This window comes from Octodon degus, unplaced genomic scaffold (genome assembly GCF_000260255.1).
Source record: "Octodon degus isolate 3935 unplaced genomic scaffold, OctDeg1.0 scaffold00059, whole genome shotgun sequence".
NCBI classification, from domain to species: domain Eukaryota; kingdom Metazoa; phylum Chordata; class Mammalia; order Rodentia; family Octodontidae; genus Octodon; species Octodon degus.
The window spans coordinates 10479521-10503627 of NW_004524635.1; the positions used below are offsets into that span (position 1 = coordinate 10479521).

Here is a 24107-nt window from a genome sequence, read left to right on the forward strand (position 1 = left end):
TTCCTTCCTTCCTTCTTTCCTTCCTTCCTTTTGTCTTTTTTATCTCACTATGCAGTTCAGGCTGGCTTTCAACTCACTTTGTAGCCTGGGCTGGCCTCAATCTTGCAACAATCTTCCTGCCTCAACATCCCAAGTGCTAGTATTACAGATGTATGCCACCACAACTGGATTTGATTGATTTCCTGATGATAGTCATTCTTTCTGGGTTGAAGAGGAAACTCAGTCTTGTTTTACTTTGCACTTCTTACATGACCCAGTGGTGTTGAGCACTTTTTCATACGTTTATCATTTGTACTTCTTCATCTGCGAAGTGCCTATTCATCTTAGTTGCCTATTTTTGGATTGGGTTTTGAATTACAGGTGGTCTGATTTTTGTCAATTCTATCTGTGTTCTAGCTATCAGTCTTTTGTCTGAGGGAGAGCTGGCTATAATTTTTCCCATTGTATGTGTAGTCTTTTGACTCTTTTGGTGATTTCTTTTGTTGTACAAAAGCTTTTTATAAAGGTGAGATCCAATTTGTTGATTCTTTCTAGTATTCCCTGTGTAGTCTAGGTTTGGTCATGGAGTCTCTGCCTATACCTATGTCTTCAAGATTTCTACCTATTTTCTTCCTGTATATTTAGTATTTCTGCCTTAATATTTAGATGTTTGATCCATTTTGACATTAGTGAATCATGATAGATATGGATTCAGTATTAGTATTTGGCATGTGGAAAGCCAGTGTTTCCAGCACCACTGATTAGAGGGCCTATCTTTCTTTCAATGAACATGTTTGTCTGCTTTGTGAAAGGTAAGGTGACTGTGTTTATAGTTGTGTGTACATTTTCTAATCTGTTCCATTGGCCTTTGGATCTGTTCTTTCTTTCTTTCTTTCTTTCTTTCTTTCTTTCTTTCTTTCTTTCTTTCTTTCTTTCTTTTTTTTCTCTTTTGCCAGTACCATGATGATTTTAGCACAGCAGATTTGTAGTATAATTTCAAGTCGTGGATTCTAATGCCTCCTACTTATTTTTGTTGCTCAGAATTGCCTTTGCTTTTCTAGGTCTCTTCTGCTTCCAGTTGAGTTTTAGAAATGTTTTCTGTAGATCTCTGAGGCACACTAATAGCATTTTAATTGGGATTGCATTAAAACTATATAACAATTTTGGGACCATGACTGTTTCACTACATTGGTTCTTGCTATCCATGAGTAAGGGATGGAAGACAACTTCCTGATCATAGATAAAGAATTTGACATCCAAGGATAGGGATAGAGCTCAGCAGCATAAGTGCCTGCCTGCCAAGCATAAGATTCTGAGTTTCATCACTGTTACCCAACAAACAAACAAACAAACAAAACCCAAACAAACAAACAAAAAATAGCTTACAAATAAATGAAGAATATAGAACTCCAAACAGACATGACCAAAATAAATATACACCAAGGCAAATAATAATCAAGTTCCTAAAAATTTAGCATTTGAACAAAGTATTAAAGGCATTTAGAGAAAAGAAGCAAATCATCTATAAAAGAAAGCCCATCAAGAGTCTTCCATGTAGCTCAGCAGACTAAAGTGCCTTCTTAGGCAGGTGCAGTGACCAGGGGATCAATCCCTAGTGTGCAGTGCTGGCCCCATCCCTGGGGAACTCTGAGATGGTGAATGAGACCAAGCATGGTGGCATGTGCCTATACCCAGTACTAGGGAGGCTGAAAGCAGGAGGATCACTACGAGTCCAATGTATGTAGTGAGATCCTGTAAACCTTATATTAAATACATTTTATAAAAAGGAAAACCTATCAGAATCATAGCAGATTTATTTACACAATTCTTCATATCAAGGAAAGCTTGGAGAGAGATATTTCAAGAACTAAAAAAGAAATGCCAACCCAGATTTAGGAATCTCACAGAACTATCTTTCAGTATAGATGGAGAAATAAGGTACTTTCATGGCATACACCTGAGGAAATTTGTGGCCACCAGATCAGCTCTTCATAATGCTCTGATGCATGCATTCGAAAGATAAAACAAAGATCACAATCACAAGAACACCACTAGAAAGAAGCCACCAGGCAATATACACAATTAAGCAGAGGAGAAAGATGGAGAGACAACAATAGGAAGATATAGGAAAAAAAGGCAATACATATCAGCATAACCATCAATATGAAGGCTCAGTTCACCACTCAAAAGATACAGACAGGCAGAACTGACCAAGAAGCAAGATCAGCAATATGCCACATTCAAGAAACTTCAAACTTGAAATGAAATTCATAGACTGGAAGTGAAGGGATGGAAAACAATACTGCATGTCACAGGATCCAAGACAAAAGCAAGGGTAGAGATTCTATTCACAGACAATGTGAATTTCAAAGCAAAACTGATCAAAAGAGACAAAAAAAGAATCATTACATACTTACTGAGGGAAGACTCCAAGAAGAGATAAAAATCATAATTAAGCTATTTTTCAAAAAAGAACAAAAAGGAGAAAAGTAGCTATATTTTAATGATTTCTTTTTATCAACATAGTGTTACATAACTTCTAAATTAGTAGAGTTACAAAACAAAGACAAATAAAAGAACCTGGAGTCAGTCATTCACTCATTTCTTCAGTTACTCAGCTAATGGTTACTGGGCATCAGTTATGAGGCAGGCATCCTAGGGACTTGGAATAAAAATTAGCAAAAAGGTTGCTTCTCTGATGGTGTTTACATCAGCAAGAGAAACTAACAATTTTAGAAATGAAGGCTAGACTGACAAATGGTGTTCAATACAGGAAACCACATTTTGGTAAAAATGTCAAGGTTGTATAATCATTTGTGTAAAATTAAGGCACTATTTTTCAACATTCTTTCCTCCTGCTTGGTGAGATTTTTTGCCTTCAAGATGTTTGCATGCCTCAAATGCTGATTCTTTCTCTCTTTTTTGTTTTTTTATTTAAACAATAATTATGAGAAAACACTACTTAGTGGATTTGTACTATTCCACATGTGGGGTGGTAGTGAATAGTAAGACAGACATTTTTCTAGCCTTAAGAAATGTACAGTGCATAGAAAGAGAGAAAGATAACAAAGAATGGGAGGTAGGCAGAGACATTCATATGTTAAGGGATATGGAATTAAAGGGGCCATAAATATTTTTCTGAGTTCTGATCCAAGGTGGATGTGTATACCTATGTACCTGTGTCTATGTATGCATGTACCTGTGTCTATGTATGCATGTACCTGTGTCTATGTATGCATGAACCTGTGTCTATGTATGCATGTACCTGTGTCTATGTATGCATGCATACACCTGGAGAGCAACCAGGAGAAATGGAAAACCTTCTTCCACTGTTCTTGAATAATGGAGTGACTGTTTCTTCCAAATGCCTTTTCTAAGGCTGGCTAGATGGCTTAGCATACTAAAGTGCCTGCTTAGGCAGAGCTCAGAACCTGGGGTTTGATCCCCAGCATGCTGCACCAGCCCTGCACCCCAGGGCATGCCAAGATGATGATTGAGACTGGGTATAGTGCCTTGTGTCCATAATCCCAGTGCTTGGGAGCCTGAAAACAGTAGGATCACTATGAGTCCAATCTACTCTGTAGATCCTGTACCAAATGCATAAAACAAACAGACCAAATAAATGCCTTTTGTAGAATTTCATCTGCTCACTGATACCTTGATCAGAAAGGAGCTGTTAATGGACAACTTTTTATATTACTACATAGCTAAAAGCAAAGTAAATTTTCTGAAACATTCCAAGCATCAGCAAGCCATTTTTTCTTTTGAAGTTGGACTCTTCTCTGGAGTAAAGCCTTACCTTTTCAGGTAATAGGATAGTTCTTCTCTCCTTCTACATCTCAGGCTTTTGATGATACTGAATATGCTTTAACAAATTATAAACCTGAATATCATAGAATATTGGCTTTAAAATGAAGGAAGTGAGGCTCAGAGAGGTTAATTAATTTTTCTCAAAAGATACAAGTTGATGGCAGGGCCAGGACAGTTATATATCAATTCAATTAACAACAATTTATTTTTATTATATCTAGATTGAGTCTTCATCAAATTTTTATATTTGAAATGCTATAATGTAACCCACTGCAAATCAAGTTGAGAGATTAATGAAAAATATTTTGATTAGGTACTTTTCTACATAGAATATAAGACAGTATGTTATCTATCTTCATTAATACAGGTTACTTTATGATATTAGGTAAAATAGTTGAAGTAGAAAAATGTTTAATGATTTAGTTAAAAACATTTACACTGATAGACATTTATTAAAATAATATCATGATTTGATGATTTTTTTGCCTCATACAATGTTAGATTATATATTTAAGGCAAATGTACTTTAAGTCTGAATTATTTCACATGGATCACAGAAAAATGAACAATTCAGAGATATTCCGATCTATGAAATTAATGGTATTTTGTATTTTTAAGAGATAGATACAACAGTGAATAATTATTACATGTTTCATAACAGCAAAGTATAAAAAGTCACTATATTTTAAGCCATGTTAACTAGAGGTCTTTCTAAAACTATATATTGCAGTACGTTCCATTTTCCACACAGCATGGTTTATTGTTATAGCATATAATTAAGTTTAAGAATTGTGTAACATTTTTGTTTATACTATCGTAGAAGACTTGCTTATTTTCTCAAAACTTTTTTTCACCTAGAAATTGAACTCAAGACTTTGAACTTGCCAGGCAGGTGTTGTGCCCCTGAGCTGTCCCTGACACTCTCAAGGCTTCATAAATTAAATAAGAAATACCAAATTATTCTGAAATGAACCCAATTCAGACTTTCACCTAATAATAATGTGGGTTTTTTTTTCCTTTATGGTTGATACTATTTGATAAACTGAAATAAAAATAGTCATTAAGAAATAAAACCAGAATATCATAGAAATTTATTTTTCTTTCCACATTGGTTTACATGATTTTGAAAATGAGAGAACAATTCTTAATGAATGTAGAATAATTCCTATTTGTTTTAAAGATCTTTTTCTACTTAAGTTTAAAAATTATTTTGTACATTTTATTTAAAATCCTACATTGTTATTCAAGCATCGAAAATAATTTGCCAAGCGTTAGAATTTTAATGCTAGGGAAACTAACCTACGGGGTTTCATCCACCTGCTGTTAATTCACTAATGAAAGACAAAGACAAGTCGTTGTCTATTTCCAGTGCAACATAAGATCATACTTGCTTACCATTTCATTGCTCAGGAACTAAAGCCTCACTTTCAAGAAATCTGAGATGGATAGGTGAAATAAAGGGCTGAAGAAGGTCAGAATATTATACAGGACGAGGTAGGAGAGAAGCTGCCAAAGAGCAGAACTCCAGCTGGCAGTTTGTAGGGTGTCAGTGTGCACAGCCTGGCACAGCTGATTTGTGCATGGTTGTGAAAAATCATTGCTGGATGCACGATGTGTGGAGTCAATGGCTGCTAGATTTACTGATCGATGGTATACCTTTTTCCAGTTATCCATCTGCATGCTCATTGTCATTCCTGGTCTCTGTGATCATAATTAAAATATAAAGATCTCTGTTGATGTCAGTGTTTTGAACATTTAAAAAAAAAAGTACTTGACATCCTGCTATAGTTCATACCTAGGAGTCTTTGAAAACTTTATTGCTAGGAACTCTGGATAGTTGCAGGCTCCACCTCCCTGAGAAATCCATCTTTCTCATGCTAAGGTCAGTGAGTGAGGCAGCTTCACCTTGTTCTTTAAATCTAAATCATTGCGTTTTCTGCCTGTTGCTCCATAAATTTTCATTTATGTTGTTCATCTAATGACTTGCTGCTTCTCCCTCTTCCTAGATCTTAAGAAAAATAGTTATGGAATAATTTGATTCATGAACATAATTTTGGATTTTTAGCTCACAACCTTCACATGATAGCCATTGTGTCCATTATTGACCTCTCTTGTTTGCTTCAGCTTAGAGGAATCAAGTCCTGTGATCTTGGAAGGTGTGAGTCACAAGAGTGCTTATGCAGAGAGTAAGAAAAGCAGTTTCAGTGACTGCTGAAAATTAACTAAATTGAATTAAAATAAGTTAGATAAAAAGGGTGAATAGTAGGATCAAAAACAAAAACAGAAAACAACATGTGAATTATTCACTTTTCCTGACAAGTTTTGGCATTTGTAATGGACCAGTCTTCCTCCGGTATGCCTAAACTGAAAAAACTGAGGCTCATTTATACTTTTGAAATTTTGTGCTATGAATAAATTGGCAAATATGAGGCCAGATGTAAAAACTAGGTTGAATATTTAAATTTTAAAAATTATAGTAAAAGACACATTGTTCTTAATCCTCCTCAAAACAGACAGACAGACAGACAGACAGACACACACACACACACACACACACACACACACACACACTTCCAGCACACCTACCATCCATGGTACCTGCCATTTCCTGAAGCACTTCCAGGAGGACTCCTTTCATGGTGGTCTTTAATTACTACCTTAGTGTTCTGAGTTGACCTGAAACATTGACCTTTCATGGTCATTTTCACTTTGGGGAAGTTTCAGAAGCAGGAAGGGGACACATTCCCTGGACAAGATCGGGGAGGACGCCTTGTAACTTGTAACTCCTCTTTCTCAGCTTGCCTTTTGGTTGGATAGCATTTAGCAGGAGCATTCACTGGGTTCATTATCAGGCTTCATAAGGAGAAAGTGGCAAGAATGATAGCGAGAAGTGTGTTAGAAAAAATAGGGAATATTTTGAGAGGAATGTATGACAGTGCATCTTTTATTATAATACAGTTTTAAAATTATTCTTTTATCATTAATTTGACCATATGTTTCATTGATGGTATTCACAATTAGATGTTTGAGAAAACATTACTTTAAACATGGTATTTGTTGTTATTTTAAGAAACCATGATAGAGAGGAAATGGTTTGATATCCTTTTCAGAAATGCTTACTCATTACTGCTTTTAAATATTATATTTTAAACTATCATTTTACTAAGTTAAACCTACATTATCACTGTGCCAGCTAGACTGGAATAAAATAATAATTTCTCATGTGAATACATTCTTGGAATATAATTTTTATGTTTAACTTTGGCAGTTGATCATCTGGTTCCTTAAAAATATATGTTACATTGAAAATTACACAAATTGTTATGAAACAATTTTATTTTTTAATTAAGTTTGAACTTTGTATATTTGGCAGCTGTGTAGAAATTTTAAATGATTTATATGAACACTGTTGGACATTGATATTTATTAGGCCTAGTCTGTGAAGAAACTGTAAAGTTGTAATTGGATTTTTTTTTTACTTTTGTAATAAATACTCACTATCATAATTTTAGATGTGCGGATTAGTGCTTTGCTGTTTTATTGCTAGGCCAACACTAAAACCTATCAAATAGGGGGCTGTTTTGTGTGTGGAAGTGAATTGGTCAGTAAGAACGACATGCTCCAATATTACCAATTACAAACTGATTGTTAAAGGCATTTTTTGGAGTCAAGTAGAAAAGAGGGTCCTTCCTTGTAATGATTGAAAACAGAAATTTACACATATTTATATTTATTGCCAAGTCTCCTCCAGGGAGACAAGGCTTCCATTCTTTTATACCCTTAGATACAAAGATATATTTGGCTTCTGTTAATTAACATTATGTTTCAAGTCACTTTTAGGTACAGTTCTATGGGTGTGTAAATACTTCTTATTGTTAATAGCCACTTTCTGTTTTCATTCTATTTTCAACTTAGTGCTTGATGATCTTGGTCTGTTTCCTGTTTTCTGTATCCATAAAATTTCCAGGTTTGCTCAAGCAATAAAATGCATAAACTGATAGGGGATCTTAAACCATGGCCTCGCCTGAGATACCAAGAATTGAGTATAAGGATCAAGTAGCCAATGTTGTAGAATAGAAGACATAAACTGACAGTACTGCCAAGGATGTTTTCTTCTGTGAAAAAGTTTAATCTCCTAGATTACTTTTCATGCACTTAAAACAATTATATAGCTATATCTCATTAAGAGTGTTTAACTCTAAGTTAACTACATTCTTTCAAAATAAGACTTGATAGGCACTCAGTGTGAATGAATGAATGAATGAATTAATGAACATGCTTTATCAAAATGTCCATATTTTACCAAGATACCCTTTAAACTTATTGTGATATAATTCTTACTACTACTACTACTGATCCCCTATCAGTTTATGCATTTTATTGCTTGAGCAAACCTGGAAATTTTATGGATACAGAAAACAGGAAACTACTACTACTTAGATTTTATTTCTGAGAAATCTAAGATAGACTTCTTAAAAGTGTCATTAATTTTTGTTTCTAAAAGTATATGCCAATGTGAGGGTCCAGTTCCACCACAGAAGAATTCCAGTTGCCTGTCTATCAATTGGAGGAATGTGTTGCAGTTCCTTCACAGTATTTCAAAGAGTTGGATGATTGGATGTGTAAGCATTTCCTTGTGGGAACTCTATACAATCAAAAGAAAAAAATTGACTGATGTGTACTCCTGTGATGGAAGGGAGTCAGCCAGATGTTTTCAGTCAAATCAAGCCCACAGATGCTGTTGCTTCATTGTTCCTTGATCCAGGGATTACCTCAATTGGCGAACTTGGTGACATGTGAAGGTTTTAAGTAATCTGCTTCTCTTCTATTACATGTTTTTTGTCAACAGTTCTTCTGTCCTGAAAATTTTTTTCAAGGAAGTTATCAGGGCTGTTTGTTGTTCTTGCTCTTGGTTGTTGTCTTCAGTGAGGTCAGGAGAATGGAATGAGAATGTCCACAGTCGACAATGTAGCTGTTTCCACAGCTGGCTGCGGAGAGTGGGCAGCCCTTCACAGATGAGCTAGCATGGGGAGGTGCATGATATAAAACATCTGTCACTATGGGAATAAGTAAAAACAACCGCCTTTGAAGATTGCCTTTTAATGATGAGGAGGGGGTTCTGTGTCCATAATGGGAATGGAAGATGTAGTTGTTGGCAAGCAGATGGTTTTAGGCTTGTTCTCGCATGAAAAAAACAAAACAAAACAAAACAAAAATATATGTTGAAAAACACACCAGTCAAATCAACTGATTTTGCTGAACATTAATTTATTTGCCTATGCAAAATGTAAGCTATCAGAGAAGAAAAAAGAGAAAAGTTAAGAGAAAAACCTGGAAGAAAAACTTAGAAGAAAAAATGTTCCTGAGTATTTTTCTCTTGGATAACTTTGATATACCTAAGTAATTTCAGCTGGTAGTTGAGAGCTCAGAAAAAAAAATGTTTTGCTAAATTTATTTTGATGTGTTTGTATGGCTGTGTTATTTGTTTTACAGAAATTTTGCAATTTAACAAAAAGTACATCACTAAGGCAACCTGATGATTAACATTAAAATTTGAATTAAAATTAGCCCTTTCATCTCTTCAAGGAATACCAGATAATAATCAAAATATCTCAGCAAACTATTTTTTGACAGAAGGGTATTAGTTTCTCACTCCATTTATCTCTGAAAATAAATTTAAAATATTGAAATTAGGTGATGTTTATCTTACAGAAAGAGAAATCTTTGCAACAGATTACTCTGTTTGCACATAAGTGTTGAATATTAGTGGGTTTATTCCTGTCACCTTTGGCCCCAGACTACAGGTTTGTTCTGGTGAGGAAGTGACCACCGTTTCTGCAGACCATGGAATTGTGTTTTCTGTACTACCACATCCTTGCTCTTCTTCTTGTGTTTTTCCTTTCTTTTTTTCTGGTATTAGGGATTGGACTACTGTGTCCTTGAGCTACACCTCCAGGCCATTTATTTATTTATTGACAGGATCTTGCTAAAATGCCCAGGCTGGTCTTGAATTTAGGATTCTCTTGCCTCAAACTCTGCATTAGCTGAGACTATAACTGTCCTTCAACTGCCTGATTCCTCTTTAATTTTTTACTCTAAACTGTCACATGTAATGCCCTCTGTTTAGCTGAAGTCACAAACTCATGTGCTACAGCAAGTGGGCTCAGGAGATATATACAGTTAACTTTTTTCTATTTTCTTTTTCTTTTCCTTTTTCCAATTCTGCATTGAAGAGACAGCTTTAATGTTGTGGGAAGTGTAACATGTGGAAAGTGTCATTAATAAAAGTATACAGCCATGGATGGCAAAAGAATAGCACAGGAGATAACTGGATTGATCTTAATGAAAGGTCTTAAAAAGAACAGATTTAGACTTGGAAGGCTGAGCTAGGAGCATCTCTGTGAATTCAAGGCCAGCATGGGCTACAAAGTGAGTTTGAATTTGGCCTGAACTGCACAGTAAAGCCCTATCTCAAAAAGATAAATGAATTGATGAATAAATGCAAATTTAGAATCAGATGTGATGTTTCAGGGTTGCAAATAGATAATATATTGTGTAATATTCCACAGAATCAAAGAACAGGACAGGAAGACCAAAGGAAGGAAGATGTACAGAATGGAACTTGTTGCTTTGGAGTCTAGAATCTGGAACATGTTGGAAATTTGAGTCAGTAGTGCAGGATAAAGCCCAACTTTGAAAGAACTTCCAAGAACTTTAATTTTTAAACTATTTTCAACACTTGATTAATTCCATCATTCCTAACCAGTGCTTTTAAACTATCACTTTTAGTACTTCACTAACTTTTACATATAGTATGCATACATGTTTAACTCACCTCTTAGATGCTGACCCTATTATTTTACAAGGTGTATGACATGTGTTTTTATGTTTGCCTTCAGAAACTATTTCCAGTTCCTTGGTGAAGCTATGGAACTATTTCCATGAAGAAATGGAACTATTTCCAGTTCCATTCTTATTTAGAAAGAATGAATATTTCATCATAAGGGTTGCCATGAAAACATGCCATAAGAAGGAAAGGAAATTGTTTTGTAAAAATTTTATGATACTTTCAAAAGCTTCATGAAGATGAATGAAGAGCTGTCTCTGTTTATAGCAGGAACTGCATTGATATTATCAAGATTAGTCCAAGCTATCTAGTCCTTAATTAAGAATTCAAAGCAATTAACAAAATGTCCAGGAATAACACTGAGATTTTTTTTAAAGTAATGCAATAGAAAATTCACTAAGACCCATGGCAGACAAAAACTACAGCATTGCTTCTCAAATTCAACTATAAGTATCATATCCTTGGGCATCTTGTTGAAATGGAAAATCCTTCTCTTTAGGGGTAGAGGACCAGAAATTCTGTACCAAACTCTCACACCTTACCCAGTCACAGAAAATATTTTGAGATCAAGGGATTAAAAAATTAATTTAAAACCATCCTATTAAACTATAAAAAATTAAAATATTTGTATAGGAGATATTACAGTAAAGTCTAAGGAGAATAAAGCATTCAACTAAGTTTCTAGGACACATTCTACAACTGATATGACTCTAAAGAGCAGTAACAAAAATCTGGTATGCACTAGACAACTTTCTGCATATTGTTTGACATTTTAATGTCTTGAATGCCATTTTGATAACCTGGGTTGGTTAAAAATGCATAAAATGTCACCAACGTCTGTCCTCATTCCTGAAGAACATAAATTATTTCATCATTAGAATAGAAAATACTTCATCACAGTGTCCATACTGAGCTTAAGACACATTATTAACAATAATACAAATAGAGAGTGTACTTAAAGAGACATACTGGTTCTTTACTAAAGTCATACTTTACAACTGTATCCTGACATTTAGTTGCATTGCTAGACCAAACCAGGAAAATTCTTAAGAATGTCTTAAAGAAGAAAAATTTCAGCACAGGAATGTACTCTCAGTCATCACAAAATACAGTGCATTTTGTGGCAGATGGCAAGACAAGGAATACTACTTTCCTAGGAATAGCCAGAGCTGAGGTGCCTGGTAACGCAATTAGGCAATTTGCACTATAAACAATGGTGATAAGTAAAATAACAGGCAGGCTTTCCTCTTGATCACCTCTCTGGTTTGCAAAGCAACTTTCTAGGACCATTCACCAATGTGATCCTATAAAATCTTGAAAATGACATGCAGCCTTGTCCTTTACCCTTTTTCTCCATAGGAGAAGAATTTAATGAGAAGCTATATGAGATCTCAACCATTGTGCTAGTTAAAGCTGGATAAACATTTTACTAGACAAAGGGTGGAGTCCATAAATACTCAGACATCTGCCAGGACCTGCATTTGTCTAATCATTTAAAAGAAGACAGACTTGCAATACTGTGTCTGTCATGTATCTGAAACTTCCTGCATATTAAATGTCTACTAGCAGAAATACAATGCAATTCCATTACAAATAATAATGTACTTCTTCTCTTGTCATATAGCAAGACTGAGAAAAATTTTAGGTAGGCATATGGCTATGAAACCAGTTCAAGAAGAGGAAAAGCCCTGATTAATAAAAGATGCTTCAGCTGTGCTTGTGGCAGTGTGCATAATAAAGGAAATTTCGCAACATTTAATCGGGTGTATCATTTCTTCTACCTAATGCAAATTATGTGATGATCTCTGATGTTAAATTTCTTTGGGTAATGCGTGGTCCTCAGAAACCTTGAAATTCTCATACAAATGTGGTGGACGTCATACAAAGATATTTTATATGAAAGCAAGGAAAATGGGTGAATAGGTCTGGTTGGCTAATCCTCTACACAACCAACATAGAGTTTCTGTTATTAGAGTTGAATCATTTTAATCCAGCTTGAGCAATAAGCTGCTGATAGTGTTTTATACTTCATAAAATCCTAGAGCAATTGCTCATTTATTCATTCAGCTCCATTAACTAAGCACCTGGTTCTCGAGAGACATTATGCTGAAATTCAGGATCACTTCAAAAACAATTTATGATGGATGACTCCAGTGACCTGAAAATCCACTGGAGAAACAAAGTACAATTATAAATTAAATGTGGACAAAGTTTCAAGAGAAAAGAGAGTAACAAATTTCCAACAAGGTGAATAAACATGGGAAATGTTTCATAGAATGTAGCATTGGATAACAATGTTAGAGAGCACGTGTGGACCATGTTAAGGAACCCGTGAAGGGGCCTGGCACTCCTGGTAAGGGCAATAAGAGCAAACGCGTAAGCTGATTACGAGGATGAAAAGCATTCCAGTGTGTTGGAAGGACAAGCTTCATTGTCATAGATTTGGAAATCAGGCTACATGGGGAAATAGGAAGTCATGTGACCTTGATGGGTCGTGTGTGCTATGCTAAAAAGATCATCCTAGACCTACCAGTAGAAACCTTCTTTTAGACACAATTGATATCCTAACACAGTGAGAGAAGCACAAATCATTGGTAACCCTACTATTAATTTTCTGTATACGGCTGCAGAAGAGGGAAATCCCGAGTAGAAAATCTGATTCTATCACTAAATTACCCTGTCTTACCATACACTCCTCATACCCATTTAACTTGCAATAGAAATGATTTAACAATGACATTATCCAAACATGACATTTTTACTATAAAATAATATTTTAAAAAAATGATAACTCTAAAAACAAGAGAGAGGCTACATTTTTGTGTTGAGTCTAGTTTAAATGATTTCCTTTATTTTCCAACTTAAAACAAAATAATGAAAATTAATTCTCCTCATTTTTAAAGCACCATGATATGCATTTTAACATTATCATTAATAAGAGAGAAAGGTAGGATCCAGTCTTTATGTCTTATATAATTTTTTAGCGCTACAATTTATTTTGTGTTCAGAAAGTAGAAGTTTTGTTTGTTTGTTTATTTGTTTGTTTTTGGTGGAACTGGGGATTGAACTCAGGCCTTTGCACTTACCAGGGAAATGCTTGTTTGACTGAACCATCTTCCCGGCACCCCTGAAAGTAGAAGTTTTCATTACATCTTGAAAAGTATGGAATGTGGTGAAATACAAGATTTTATCTATTCATTTAATAAGTGTCCCAGTTTAACTGTCTAATTCTTCCATGTTTCGTTTTTGATGCCTTTGAATTGATTTTAAATGTTTTTAATACAGTCTGTGGGGAAGGTGTATCTTATGGGAACTCTGAAATTTGAGGACAAAAGACTTAGTTTATGTTGTTGGTTTTTCCACACAAACAGCTTGTTTTTATTTCTTATCATCTGCACCACACCACCTGGATTTTTGAAAACAGATTTGTTTGTGGGTGGAAATTACCTCCATAAGAAAGTTGCTCATTGGTAATGTGATTAGAATTGCAAGCTAATGGACACAATTTTACCCCTTGTTGTTTAAGTTAAAAGAATTTTGTTGGAGAAACCTTGAGGTTTTTCTATGAACAATAAATAGTACCTCTGGCCCAGCCACTATTATCTCCTTAAATAGAAATACAAAAAGAAAGTACACCAATAATTCACTTGCGGAATGAAATACTTTTCACAAAATTGTAATGGAATCAATTCTTATAACCAGGTACACAACTTTAATGAGACCAAAGCTAAATGCTCTATGGCACGTTCAGGCAAACTACTTGATCTTAGGACTCAAGCATTGAAATTTCAAGCTCTCTTTCAATGATGAAGTGTGTTTAGAGGCTATTTTGCTCTAAAGAAGCTTGTTAAAACACTAATTGCTAATAATAAGCAAGTTTCTTTAGTTTTTAGGTACAAAAACCTAAAAACAAAAGCACTGCTGAGACTCTTAATTATGTACCTAATTTGGTAAGGAATATTTCAATGTGACATATTTACTGCACATCCTCATTCAAAATGACACTATTGCATTAGTAGGTGCTATCCCAATAATTGAAACCGTTATTCACTCGTGAACAGGTATAGTGCATAATTAGGATTCTTTTAAATAGGTCTCCATGGATAAAATTAATTTGGCTTTGGTGTTTTTAAGTATTACATGCAATCGAGCTGCACTTTCAATTAATGGTAACTGAGTTGAAAAACAACATATATGTGTAGATTTTTTTCCATTAGACTTCCTGCTTTTCTCCTTTCCCTAATCCCCATTGTTCTTTCCCTTTGAGGTGTTTCTTCCCTTTTCACAATATCTATTGTATATTTTGGATCTTATCTATTCTTTCAGTTTCTTACACTAAGCAGGCAATACTATGTTTGCACACACGGGTCTGATTTGCTTCACTTATGAGTATGGTCTCAAGTTGCATCCATGTAAAACTTAATTATGTTACTCATTTCTATTAGTTCATTGAAAATAAGAAACTAATTTATTGTTTGTTCAATTTTTCATGCCTATGTCTTTTAATCTGAGCAACTACTGTGAAGATGCTAATATAAAGTATATCAACCATTGTTAATATCCCACTATCTTGTCTTGTAATTCTATCTTATTGTTTATTTTTTTCTTTAAAATAAAAAGGAAAAACTAATTGTGTAATATTTGATTTAGGAGTAGAATTTAAAGAAAAAACTTTTCTGTAACTCAAACACATTGTCTCAATAGATAAACTATGTATATATGCCATGATTTTAGAACTGCAGCACTAATTAAGCTTTTGATTAGATAATTCTTTACTGGGGAGAATTATCTCATATGTGGTAGGGTGCTTAGGAATGGCCTATATCACTTAGTGAAAATATCACCCAATCCCCATAGAAACACCAAATAGATCTCCAAATTCATCTCTCATTGAGAAACATCACTATATGCACATACATTAATATTTTATTTTGATATTTCTGTAGTCACTATAAAATGTTTTACAGAAAGCAAATTTCAGATCATGTGTTTCAGGATATAGTATAGTCAAAATATGAAAAAATAAAACATACATATTAATTTTATTTATTTTTGTTAGGGAAGGGTCTACAAGGTGTTCAGAGTCTCACTGATAGATCAGACTTGTAGTGATCTGCCTGTTTACAGATTCTCAAGAGCTGGGATTACAGGCCTGTCCACTATGCCCAGTCCCAATTGCTGTCTCCACACCCCCCAGGGGTGGGGCCAGCACTGTAGGCCCAGGGATGGAACCCGAGCCCCTGCACCTGTTTGCAGGCGCTTTAATCCACTGAGCTATTTAGCTAGCTCTAGAAAACATATATTTAAGATGAACCATTATTGTAAAACTGAATCTTGCAAGAACAAATTTATACTCCCAAGTTGCAAAATCCTCCATTTTGACTAGTAATCTCAAAATAACATTTCATATATACATGTATGCAGTCAATGAACACAGTGGAAGTATACATGTTAATGGGTTCAATGTGATATGTCAACACATGTGTATAATGCATTTTCCTGTGAAAAGGATTCCACTCCTTTTACAGATGCATAATACACCTTTGTATATATATATATGCCACATTGTCTTTATTGATTCACCTGTTGGTAACCACATAGCTTGATTCTATTTATTAGCTATTTTGAATAAAGTCAAGCAAATAAGTGTGCAGATATCTCTTTGGAAATATTGACTTCATTTCATTTTTCGGTTATGTACCCAAGAAGCTGATAGCTAGATCAAATAGAGATCTTAGTTTTTTCAGGAACTTCCATGAGATCTACTCACTCCAGATTAGAGTGGCTGTTGTTAAACTAATAATGATGATGATGATAATGATGATGAAGATGATAATAAAATGCTAATGAGGATTTGGAGGAAAATGAACTCTCATATACTGGTGCTGGGAGTGTAAATTAATATAGGCATAATGAAGAACAATATTCATGTTTCTCATACAAACTAAATACTTTTTATTTGGAAATTTGTTTTCTCATCATTCTTCCAGCAAATATTGGTCTTAGCAACTTGTCACTGTGACAAGTACAGGAGCCCACAATTTAAAGGAAGAAGAGATTATTTTGGCTCAGTCATTGTAGAGGCTTAAGTCCATATGCATCCTACAGAGGCGGTCAGTGGAGAGGAGAAACAGTCCATAATGAGGCAAGTAGGAATCAGCAAAGCTTCCTTCTTTCCCTTTTAGTTACATCCAGGGAACAAGCCTATTGGTTAGAGCCACACACAAACACATGGTGGTAAGTCCATCATTCTCACTCAGAATTAAGCAGAACCAAACAGTGGACTAATCCAGTGTCACCCACCAATGATCCAATCACCTCTCAAAAGTCCACCTGTGAGTGTGTGAGGCTGTGGGGAGTCACCTAGCTCTAAGCCATAACAATATTCATGAAGTGCATATTATATTAAAGCCAAATTTCTCCCCAGGTTGGTGGGCAATTTATCAAGAGAGCAGAAGAAAAATGATTATTTCTGAGAATGGAAGAATTTCTTGTTTCTTTTTTTTTCTCCACAGTACCACTTATTAAATTCTGTCCTCTGTTCATATACACACCTGCAAAAACTATACTGACATCAAACAACCAAAACAAAATATTTAGTATCTCCACATATAGTATAAGCCAAAGAATGTCTTGCACTAATATCATGGGATAGTATGTTTAGATAGCTATTCCCCAAATTAAATAAGATTTATGCAATTCATTTTTTTTTCGTATTTCAGGAAAGGGTCTACAGGGTGTTCAGGGTCTCACTACTACATCAGACTCATAGTGATCCACCAGTTTACAGCCTCCCAAGAGCTGGGATTACAGGCCGGGCCACTACGCCCAGTCTCAATTGAAGTCTCAGTGCACTCCAGAGGCAAGGCTGGCACAGCAGGCCTGGGGATCGAACCCCCAGTCCCTGAGCCTGCTTGCAGGCACTTTCATTCACTGAGCTATTTGGCCAGCCCACAGTTCATATTATAAAAACATTGTTCCTATTAGGAAATCATTTAGACTAACTATAATACTTGTAAGCATAACATTATTCTCTATACTCTATTTTGTGTTTGTAAAGTACTTGTGTATATGCAATATAAACTAGCTGCTTATTCTAGAAATAGTGAAAAGTGACACATAAAAATAAAACACAGGAGAAGGAAGACTAGTGACTTTAAACCGCATTTTTGAAAGTTATAGGGCCAGGAAGATAGCTCAAAGGCCAGGGAGATAGGTCAGTGGAATAAATGCCTACCTGAGAAGCGCAGGGTCCTGAGTTCAACCCTGGATACTGAAAAACAAAACAAAATATGGGTATATATATTTTTAAAAAGTTATGTTGAATGACTAGTGATAAAATTTTAATAACCATTTGCATAAATCACTATAGGGATTGGTATAATATGACATTCATATATTTTCAAACACAAGGCTTATTAAGATACCAAAGAAAGATTCACAAATCCATTGCAACACCAGCAAAGCAATCAAATGTTTGAATAATTAATATCATATTCTAGTTAAACTCAACAAAAATACAGATTTAACCTTTTTGAATTTAACAGGATTCAATGTGATTATCACCTAAAGTTCCAGATATTATGTAAGACTAGATAAAAACTGATAAATGACAAACATCATAAATGAGATAATGGTAATTGTCTTTATGAAACTATGTCATTGACTTCCACAGTTAAATTTGGTAGTTAGAACATACTTCTCAAAAGGTAGCGCTTATCAGCATCACCTGTTTTCCTTTCTGAAACACACATTCAGTGCCAGAACTCCAGAAATCCTAATTCTAGGTTTATTTCTGCTGTGGACTCATGCATCATAGTCGGAGTGGCACTGGCCTAGGATACTGATTATGATAAGAATACTAGGATGGACAGTTTGTTCTGCACCTGATACAAGTGTTAAACCAGCTATGGGGGAAGGGCTGCCCATGGTTTCCTTGATGTGCATGGTCATGTATTTCAGGTAAGAGACTGATGAAAAATCAAAGACTTCAGGTTTGTCTCAAATATGAGAAGGTTCATAACACAGATGTTTTCCAGACTTAGATCATTTATATTAATCCACACATGATGATCTTTAGAAACTGGACCCAAATTACTATTGAAATTGTTTAGTTCCAAACTTGAGTGACCAGACCCACCCTTTATCTATTGAGTGGGGGCAACTTTGTTTCGCAGATGCAGTGAGTAAAATGGACCAGACACTCCATCAGCTGTTCCGTCATAGTGCTTTTTAGTGGAATTACAGCATGCTGCAATATTTTTCTTTGCAACTTAAACTTTGAGCAAATCCAGACATCCGGAGAAGTTAAAGTGAAAAATCTGTTTTCTCTTGCTTTACCATTTGCCAAGTGAACCCTGTCAGACAGCACATTCTATACATTTTAAGTAACCAAAATTACCGTTAATGTGTTGGCAACATCTGTTAAAACACTCTTCATTCTGTGGCTTAAATGTACAGAGTAGGACTGGATTTGACAGTGTATCGAATGAGGCACAATGATGGTGGAGGACTTTGGTGTTACCTTAAAAACCGTAAGATTTTTTTTCTTGTCTTTTTTTCTTCTGTACAATACAACACAAAAGAGATTCTGTTCTCTTTGATAAGGAAAGAAACTTACAAACATCAACCAACCCTAAAGCTCCCTAAATTGACTGTCCCTGGAAAATATCATCAAGAAAATTCTCTAAAGAGTTTCTGTCACTTCTTTTCCAGCTCACTCAGTAATTGTAATTTTCTCCCATTCCTTTGAGAGTAAAGAATTTATGTTCTTAATAATTTGTGCAAATTTGTTCTTCATTGAACATTTTTACTATGAGCAATAATGTAAATTCTTACTTAGTCTCCTCCTAAGAACTCCCTAAGAACCTGTCTATAGCTGTTCACTTATTTGCAATAACTTAGGGAAGGAACGCTTCCCTTGTACTATTTTCCTTTCAGTCCCTGTTTGCTATTTAGAATTCAGATTTATGACAAATCCCTTCCCACTTCTTCCTTTTGTCTGCCAGGCTTCGGGTTGAAGCACAAAGGCAGCACACTGGCATCTGTAATCACATCAGTCCCCACATATCGCTTTCGCTGAGCAGATTCTGCAAGAGTGCAGACAGGCTTTCTTGAATGAATTCTGAGCACAGGTTTTCTCTCTCCACACCCTCCCCAAATGGGAATGTTGATTGATCTGTCACATGCTTGCTTACCTCGTTTGCATCTTCCTCTCAAATAAAGACTAGAATCGCCTTGCAGAGCAAGGTGCATCCACTGTGCGCTGAGTAGAAAATAACTTCACACACGTAATTTTGCCTTTATCAAGCATTTACATAAATGATACCCTCTGTGGTTAGGATCACTGGGCTGACTAGGATTGAGGGATTTCTGAAGTTGTGACAGTTTTAACTCAGTATTGGACTGTCAAGGGGCAGGTAGTCTAAGATAACCTAAATCTCAAAGTACAGAGAAGAACTGAAGTTTTGTTCCTGTTAAGAATTAGAATATTGGGAAAGTGCCACTTTTTGGTTTAAAAATAAAATGCTTCAAGACATCCATCTTAACTCTGAGGTAATCCTATAATTTATCCCTAGGTGATTTAAGAAGTGTTTACTTCTGGTCAGGTGCAACAAATACTAAAAATGAAGGCCAGTAAGTACTTTTACTTAAAAGGGAAAAATGAAGTTGTGATTGGTAATAAAATGCCAGCAGCAGAAAGAAAATATGGCCTGCTTCAATTACAATTAAGTAAACATTTATTTTATTTATATTTTATTTATGTCTCTCACTTAAGAAGTACCCTATTATATAATTCACAAATTCATCAAGAAATTCAAACAAATGCACTACTACATACATTTACAAACTACAGCCCTATAAAATAAGATACACATTTTTTTGGCTGATCTCAGAGCAAAAGTCTAAATGTCAAAGCTAATTCTATACATCAAATATATCCAAATGTTTCACTTTCTATTGTCCCCCTAACTTAATCAGCAGGAGTCCACAGGGAAGGACCCTGAGCATTAGACCCTGATCTTTTAACAGGTATATTCAGGAAGCTGGATTTGGGCAATGCCATAAAGACTTGATCATACTGAGGAAAATTACTTTAGGAAGCATTTTCTTGTGAGTATTTTTGGTGGACAGATCTTGAAGATATGTACCACCTTTTATTATAATATCAAATAGGAAACATTTGAATTATATAATCTTCCAAATTTCCATTCAGTCCTAGCTTTTCTTAATTTTGTTTTTAAAACACATTTTTACATTCTCTAATTTAGCTGGTTAAGGGAGAATCGGAAGGTAGAAGTCTAAGGCAGAAAATAGGTCAAATGATTCAGAAAAAATGGCATGAAACACAATAAATTTTATTTTAGGTAATTAATCTTAGATTGCAGTATGCCTTTCAAAGAGATCAGGTCAAAAAGCCATTTATAAGAACAGTACCTCCCCAGCGGCATACTATATAGGGATCAAAAATTACCTGTGTAAATCATGCACAAAAAGAATAAAGTAAAAATTTGATTCAATTTAAGAACAAGGTAAGTATTTCCAGTAATATTCATCTTTCATCAGAAAAGCTTATATTTAGGACAGCAGGATAGAGGTTATATACGATTTCTTTAAATACGTTCTAGGTTAACTTTTGGAAATGTGATAGATGCTTTAGCCATATCGCATAGAAATCTCATCAAAGAAGGAAAGTTGCTAAGGCTGGATATTTAGACAAAGTGACATGGGTGAGTTAAAAAATCATGTCACCCTGAATTTAGCCCTTTCAGCCAACAATAAAAATTTTTGATATCAATATAAAAATACAGTATACTGCACTTGGGCTTAGAAGTTGTCTTCCTGTGGGGTGTTTTCAGACAGACTTTGTTTGTGCTTGTAGGGTGCTGTGATCACCCCAACAATGGACCATCCGATGTCAATGCAGCCAACAAACATGATGGGGCCCCTGACGCAGCAGATGAATCACCTTTCATTGGGCACAACGGGAACGGTGAGCTGAAGAGTTTGTTTTGCTTTGTCTTAGTGGGTTTTAATAAGGTCCATCACGCTCTATTAGCTGATACCGCTGGCTCTGTATCCCTGCCTAACTGGCCAGTGAGAATGTGCTGGGCATGGATGTCAGCTTCCGGGAAATATCTGAGGGTTCTATAGTGCAGCATGTAAATACCAGATGCTTTCAATATTAGGGCATAAAGCACGAGATCTGCTGGGTTTTTTTTTTTGGGGGGGGGAAGGTGTCCTTTTGCACACATGCACAATTAGACCCAGGGGTGGTATTCTTTAGCCTGGTTTCTTTTCCCAGTTGCTCACCTATGCAGCTAGTATAATATCCAGTTTCTCCACAAGGGGCAGCTGTGTCTGTAACTGACAGAAGGGCTTTTTATTTGCTTTCAATATTTAAAATTATAAATGGTAATTGAGAGCTTGGCAGAATTCAGTTCTTTTGATGTTTTTCTTTGATATGTTGACATAGATGGTACTAAAAAAACGAAAGTGACTCTAATGAGCCTAATCTCCTTCATTAGGATGGAGAAGTGCTGAATAGTCTTATTTCTACTTAGAAACAAAAGTGCACTGAAAAAAGCCTCTTGTCACCTTGATTTTATATCAGTGACATATTTAAAATTGTGGGAAAATGTTACTTTTTTAAAAACACTTTAAAAGTAATTTAAAAATTATTCAAGACGAATATCTACTACAGCTTTGCTAAAACTTTATTGCTATTCCTGAGAACATCATGTGACACCAGGAATAGCAGTTTTGTCTCTCTTAAACTTTAATGCCAATTGTCTTGGCATTTTTAAGATGTACCAAAAAAATCTATATTTTTGTTTCTTCTGAATGATGCAGCTTAGAGAATGTAGAAGAAACACTGGACTAAAAATCAAGAATCCTAATTTTAAATCTTGATTAAACCTTGTGGTTTTTATCTGGCCTGGGAACAATGGCATCTTCTTATCTCAGTGAAGTTTCAATATTGATCTTGATATGGCCCCCAATTATGTGATTTTACATGTCATTCTACTTTTCTTGACATGATCTACAAATATCTGTGTATGATGTGCACACTAACTGTGAATGGGAGATTTTGTCTTCTATCAGTGACTAGCTTGCTGAGTAGAGAATATGGATTTGTAGACTTTGTAGAATATCAGAAGTTTGTGACATCTCTCCTGAGGCCTCAGTAAATCACCCTACATGGGAAGGAATTCACACTATTAATGGAAAGAGTCACAGAGTTGCAATAAAGAAACTAGGTTTTATTGATAAAGCACTTCTGTCTAAGGCTTCAGCTGCTGAACACATAGAAAGCTACTGATGTCTGAAACCTTGGACTGATCAAATGATTTCTTATGTTTCTGACCTTGAGCCTTAGAAGTCATGATTAAGATTGGTTGGCTGTAAGTTCGAGACCAGCCTAGGAATACTAAAGTGAGCACAAGACGAGCCCAAGTTCCACAGCAAGATTCTGTCTCAAAAAATCAAACAAAAAATTTACATTTATTTATAACGGAGGTATAGGTAATTTTCATCAGGGAGAGGATTTGAAGATAATAGTTTTGTTCTTGGTGTTCAAGGATTATTTGTAGCCACCATGCAATGAAAAAAGCAATTAATACTAAGCAGGCTTGAATTCAATCATGCTCCCAGTGGAGGTTGCCCTTCACAACATCAAGCTCCTGTCCTTCAATAATTATGAATTTTGAATGAATGAGGTAGGAAATTCTCCTGGCAAAGTGGAATATAACAGAGGCAGTTAAAATGTGAAGCACAGAAAGAAAACTTTCATAAGTTTTACATTTTTGAGTCAAAAGCAAAGCCAGAACCTGCTAATGTTTAAGTGTGTGAACAAGGAAAAATTCAACAGTTAGGTTGAGTATATGACTCGATCTTTCAGGAAATTGAAGAATAATGTAAATGAGACTGAACAAGGTCAAAATTGTAGTTGATTCATATATATATATATATATATATATATATATATATTCAATTATGTATATATGTATAATTGTGTATTTGAGCATTTTAAGTAAGAATAAGTTATGTGGGAGTATGACTTGTACTCATCTGGTAATAACCAGTAATAATAATTAATAATAATAATAATAATAATTCTATAATGATAAATACCACTTCCTTTCTTAGAGATTTTTGCTTCTTTCATTGTTTTCTCCCTTTAACTTTGCAAATAAATAATGTTTTCATACAATATAAGTCTCATATAATTTTGCGAAATGTTAAAAATTTAATGAAGTTCTGGATAGGCAGAGAGAACACTTTTTAGTCTGTTTATTTATTAAACAAAACATGATAGAGTGTGCTTAATGATCTGAATGCTGACTTTTTCCTTCCTTAATCTGTCACTCTAGTACTTGGACGTAATGTGATAGATTTATTTTATCTGAATTTTTGAGTGGCATTTGGAGTGACTATTAAGTCATTGAAGTTGTTATTGAAACTTGAGTTT

At 35.0% G+C, this 24107-nt stretch overlaps 1 protein-coding gene across 9 annotated transcripts in view; it reads left to right on the plus strand.

Annotated features, from left to right (window-relative positions):
* The window catches only part of Rbms3 (RNA binding motif single stranded interacting protein 3), a 726581-nt gene that overhangs the window by 640921 nt on the left and 61553 nt on the right, over positions 1-24107 (plus strand). For all 9 annotated transcript variants that reach the window (XM_023718499.1, XM_023718500.1, XM_004634210.3 and 6 more), the window contains one exon: positions 21519-21629. In XM_023718499.1, coding sequence (XP_023574267.1) covers positions 21519-21629 — 111 coding nt within the window. The remainder of the gene's footprint in view (positions 1-21518; positions 21630-24107) is intronic.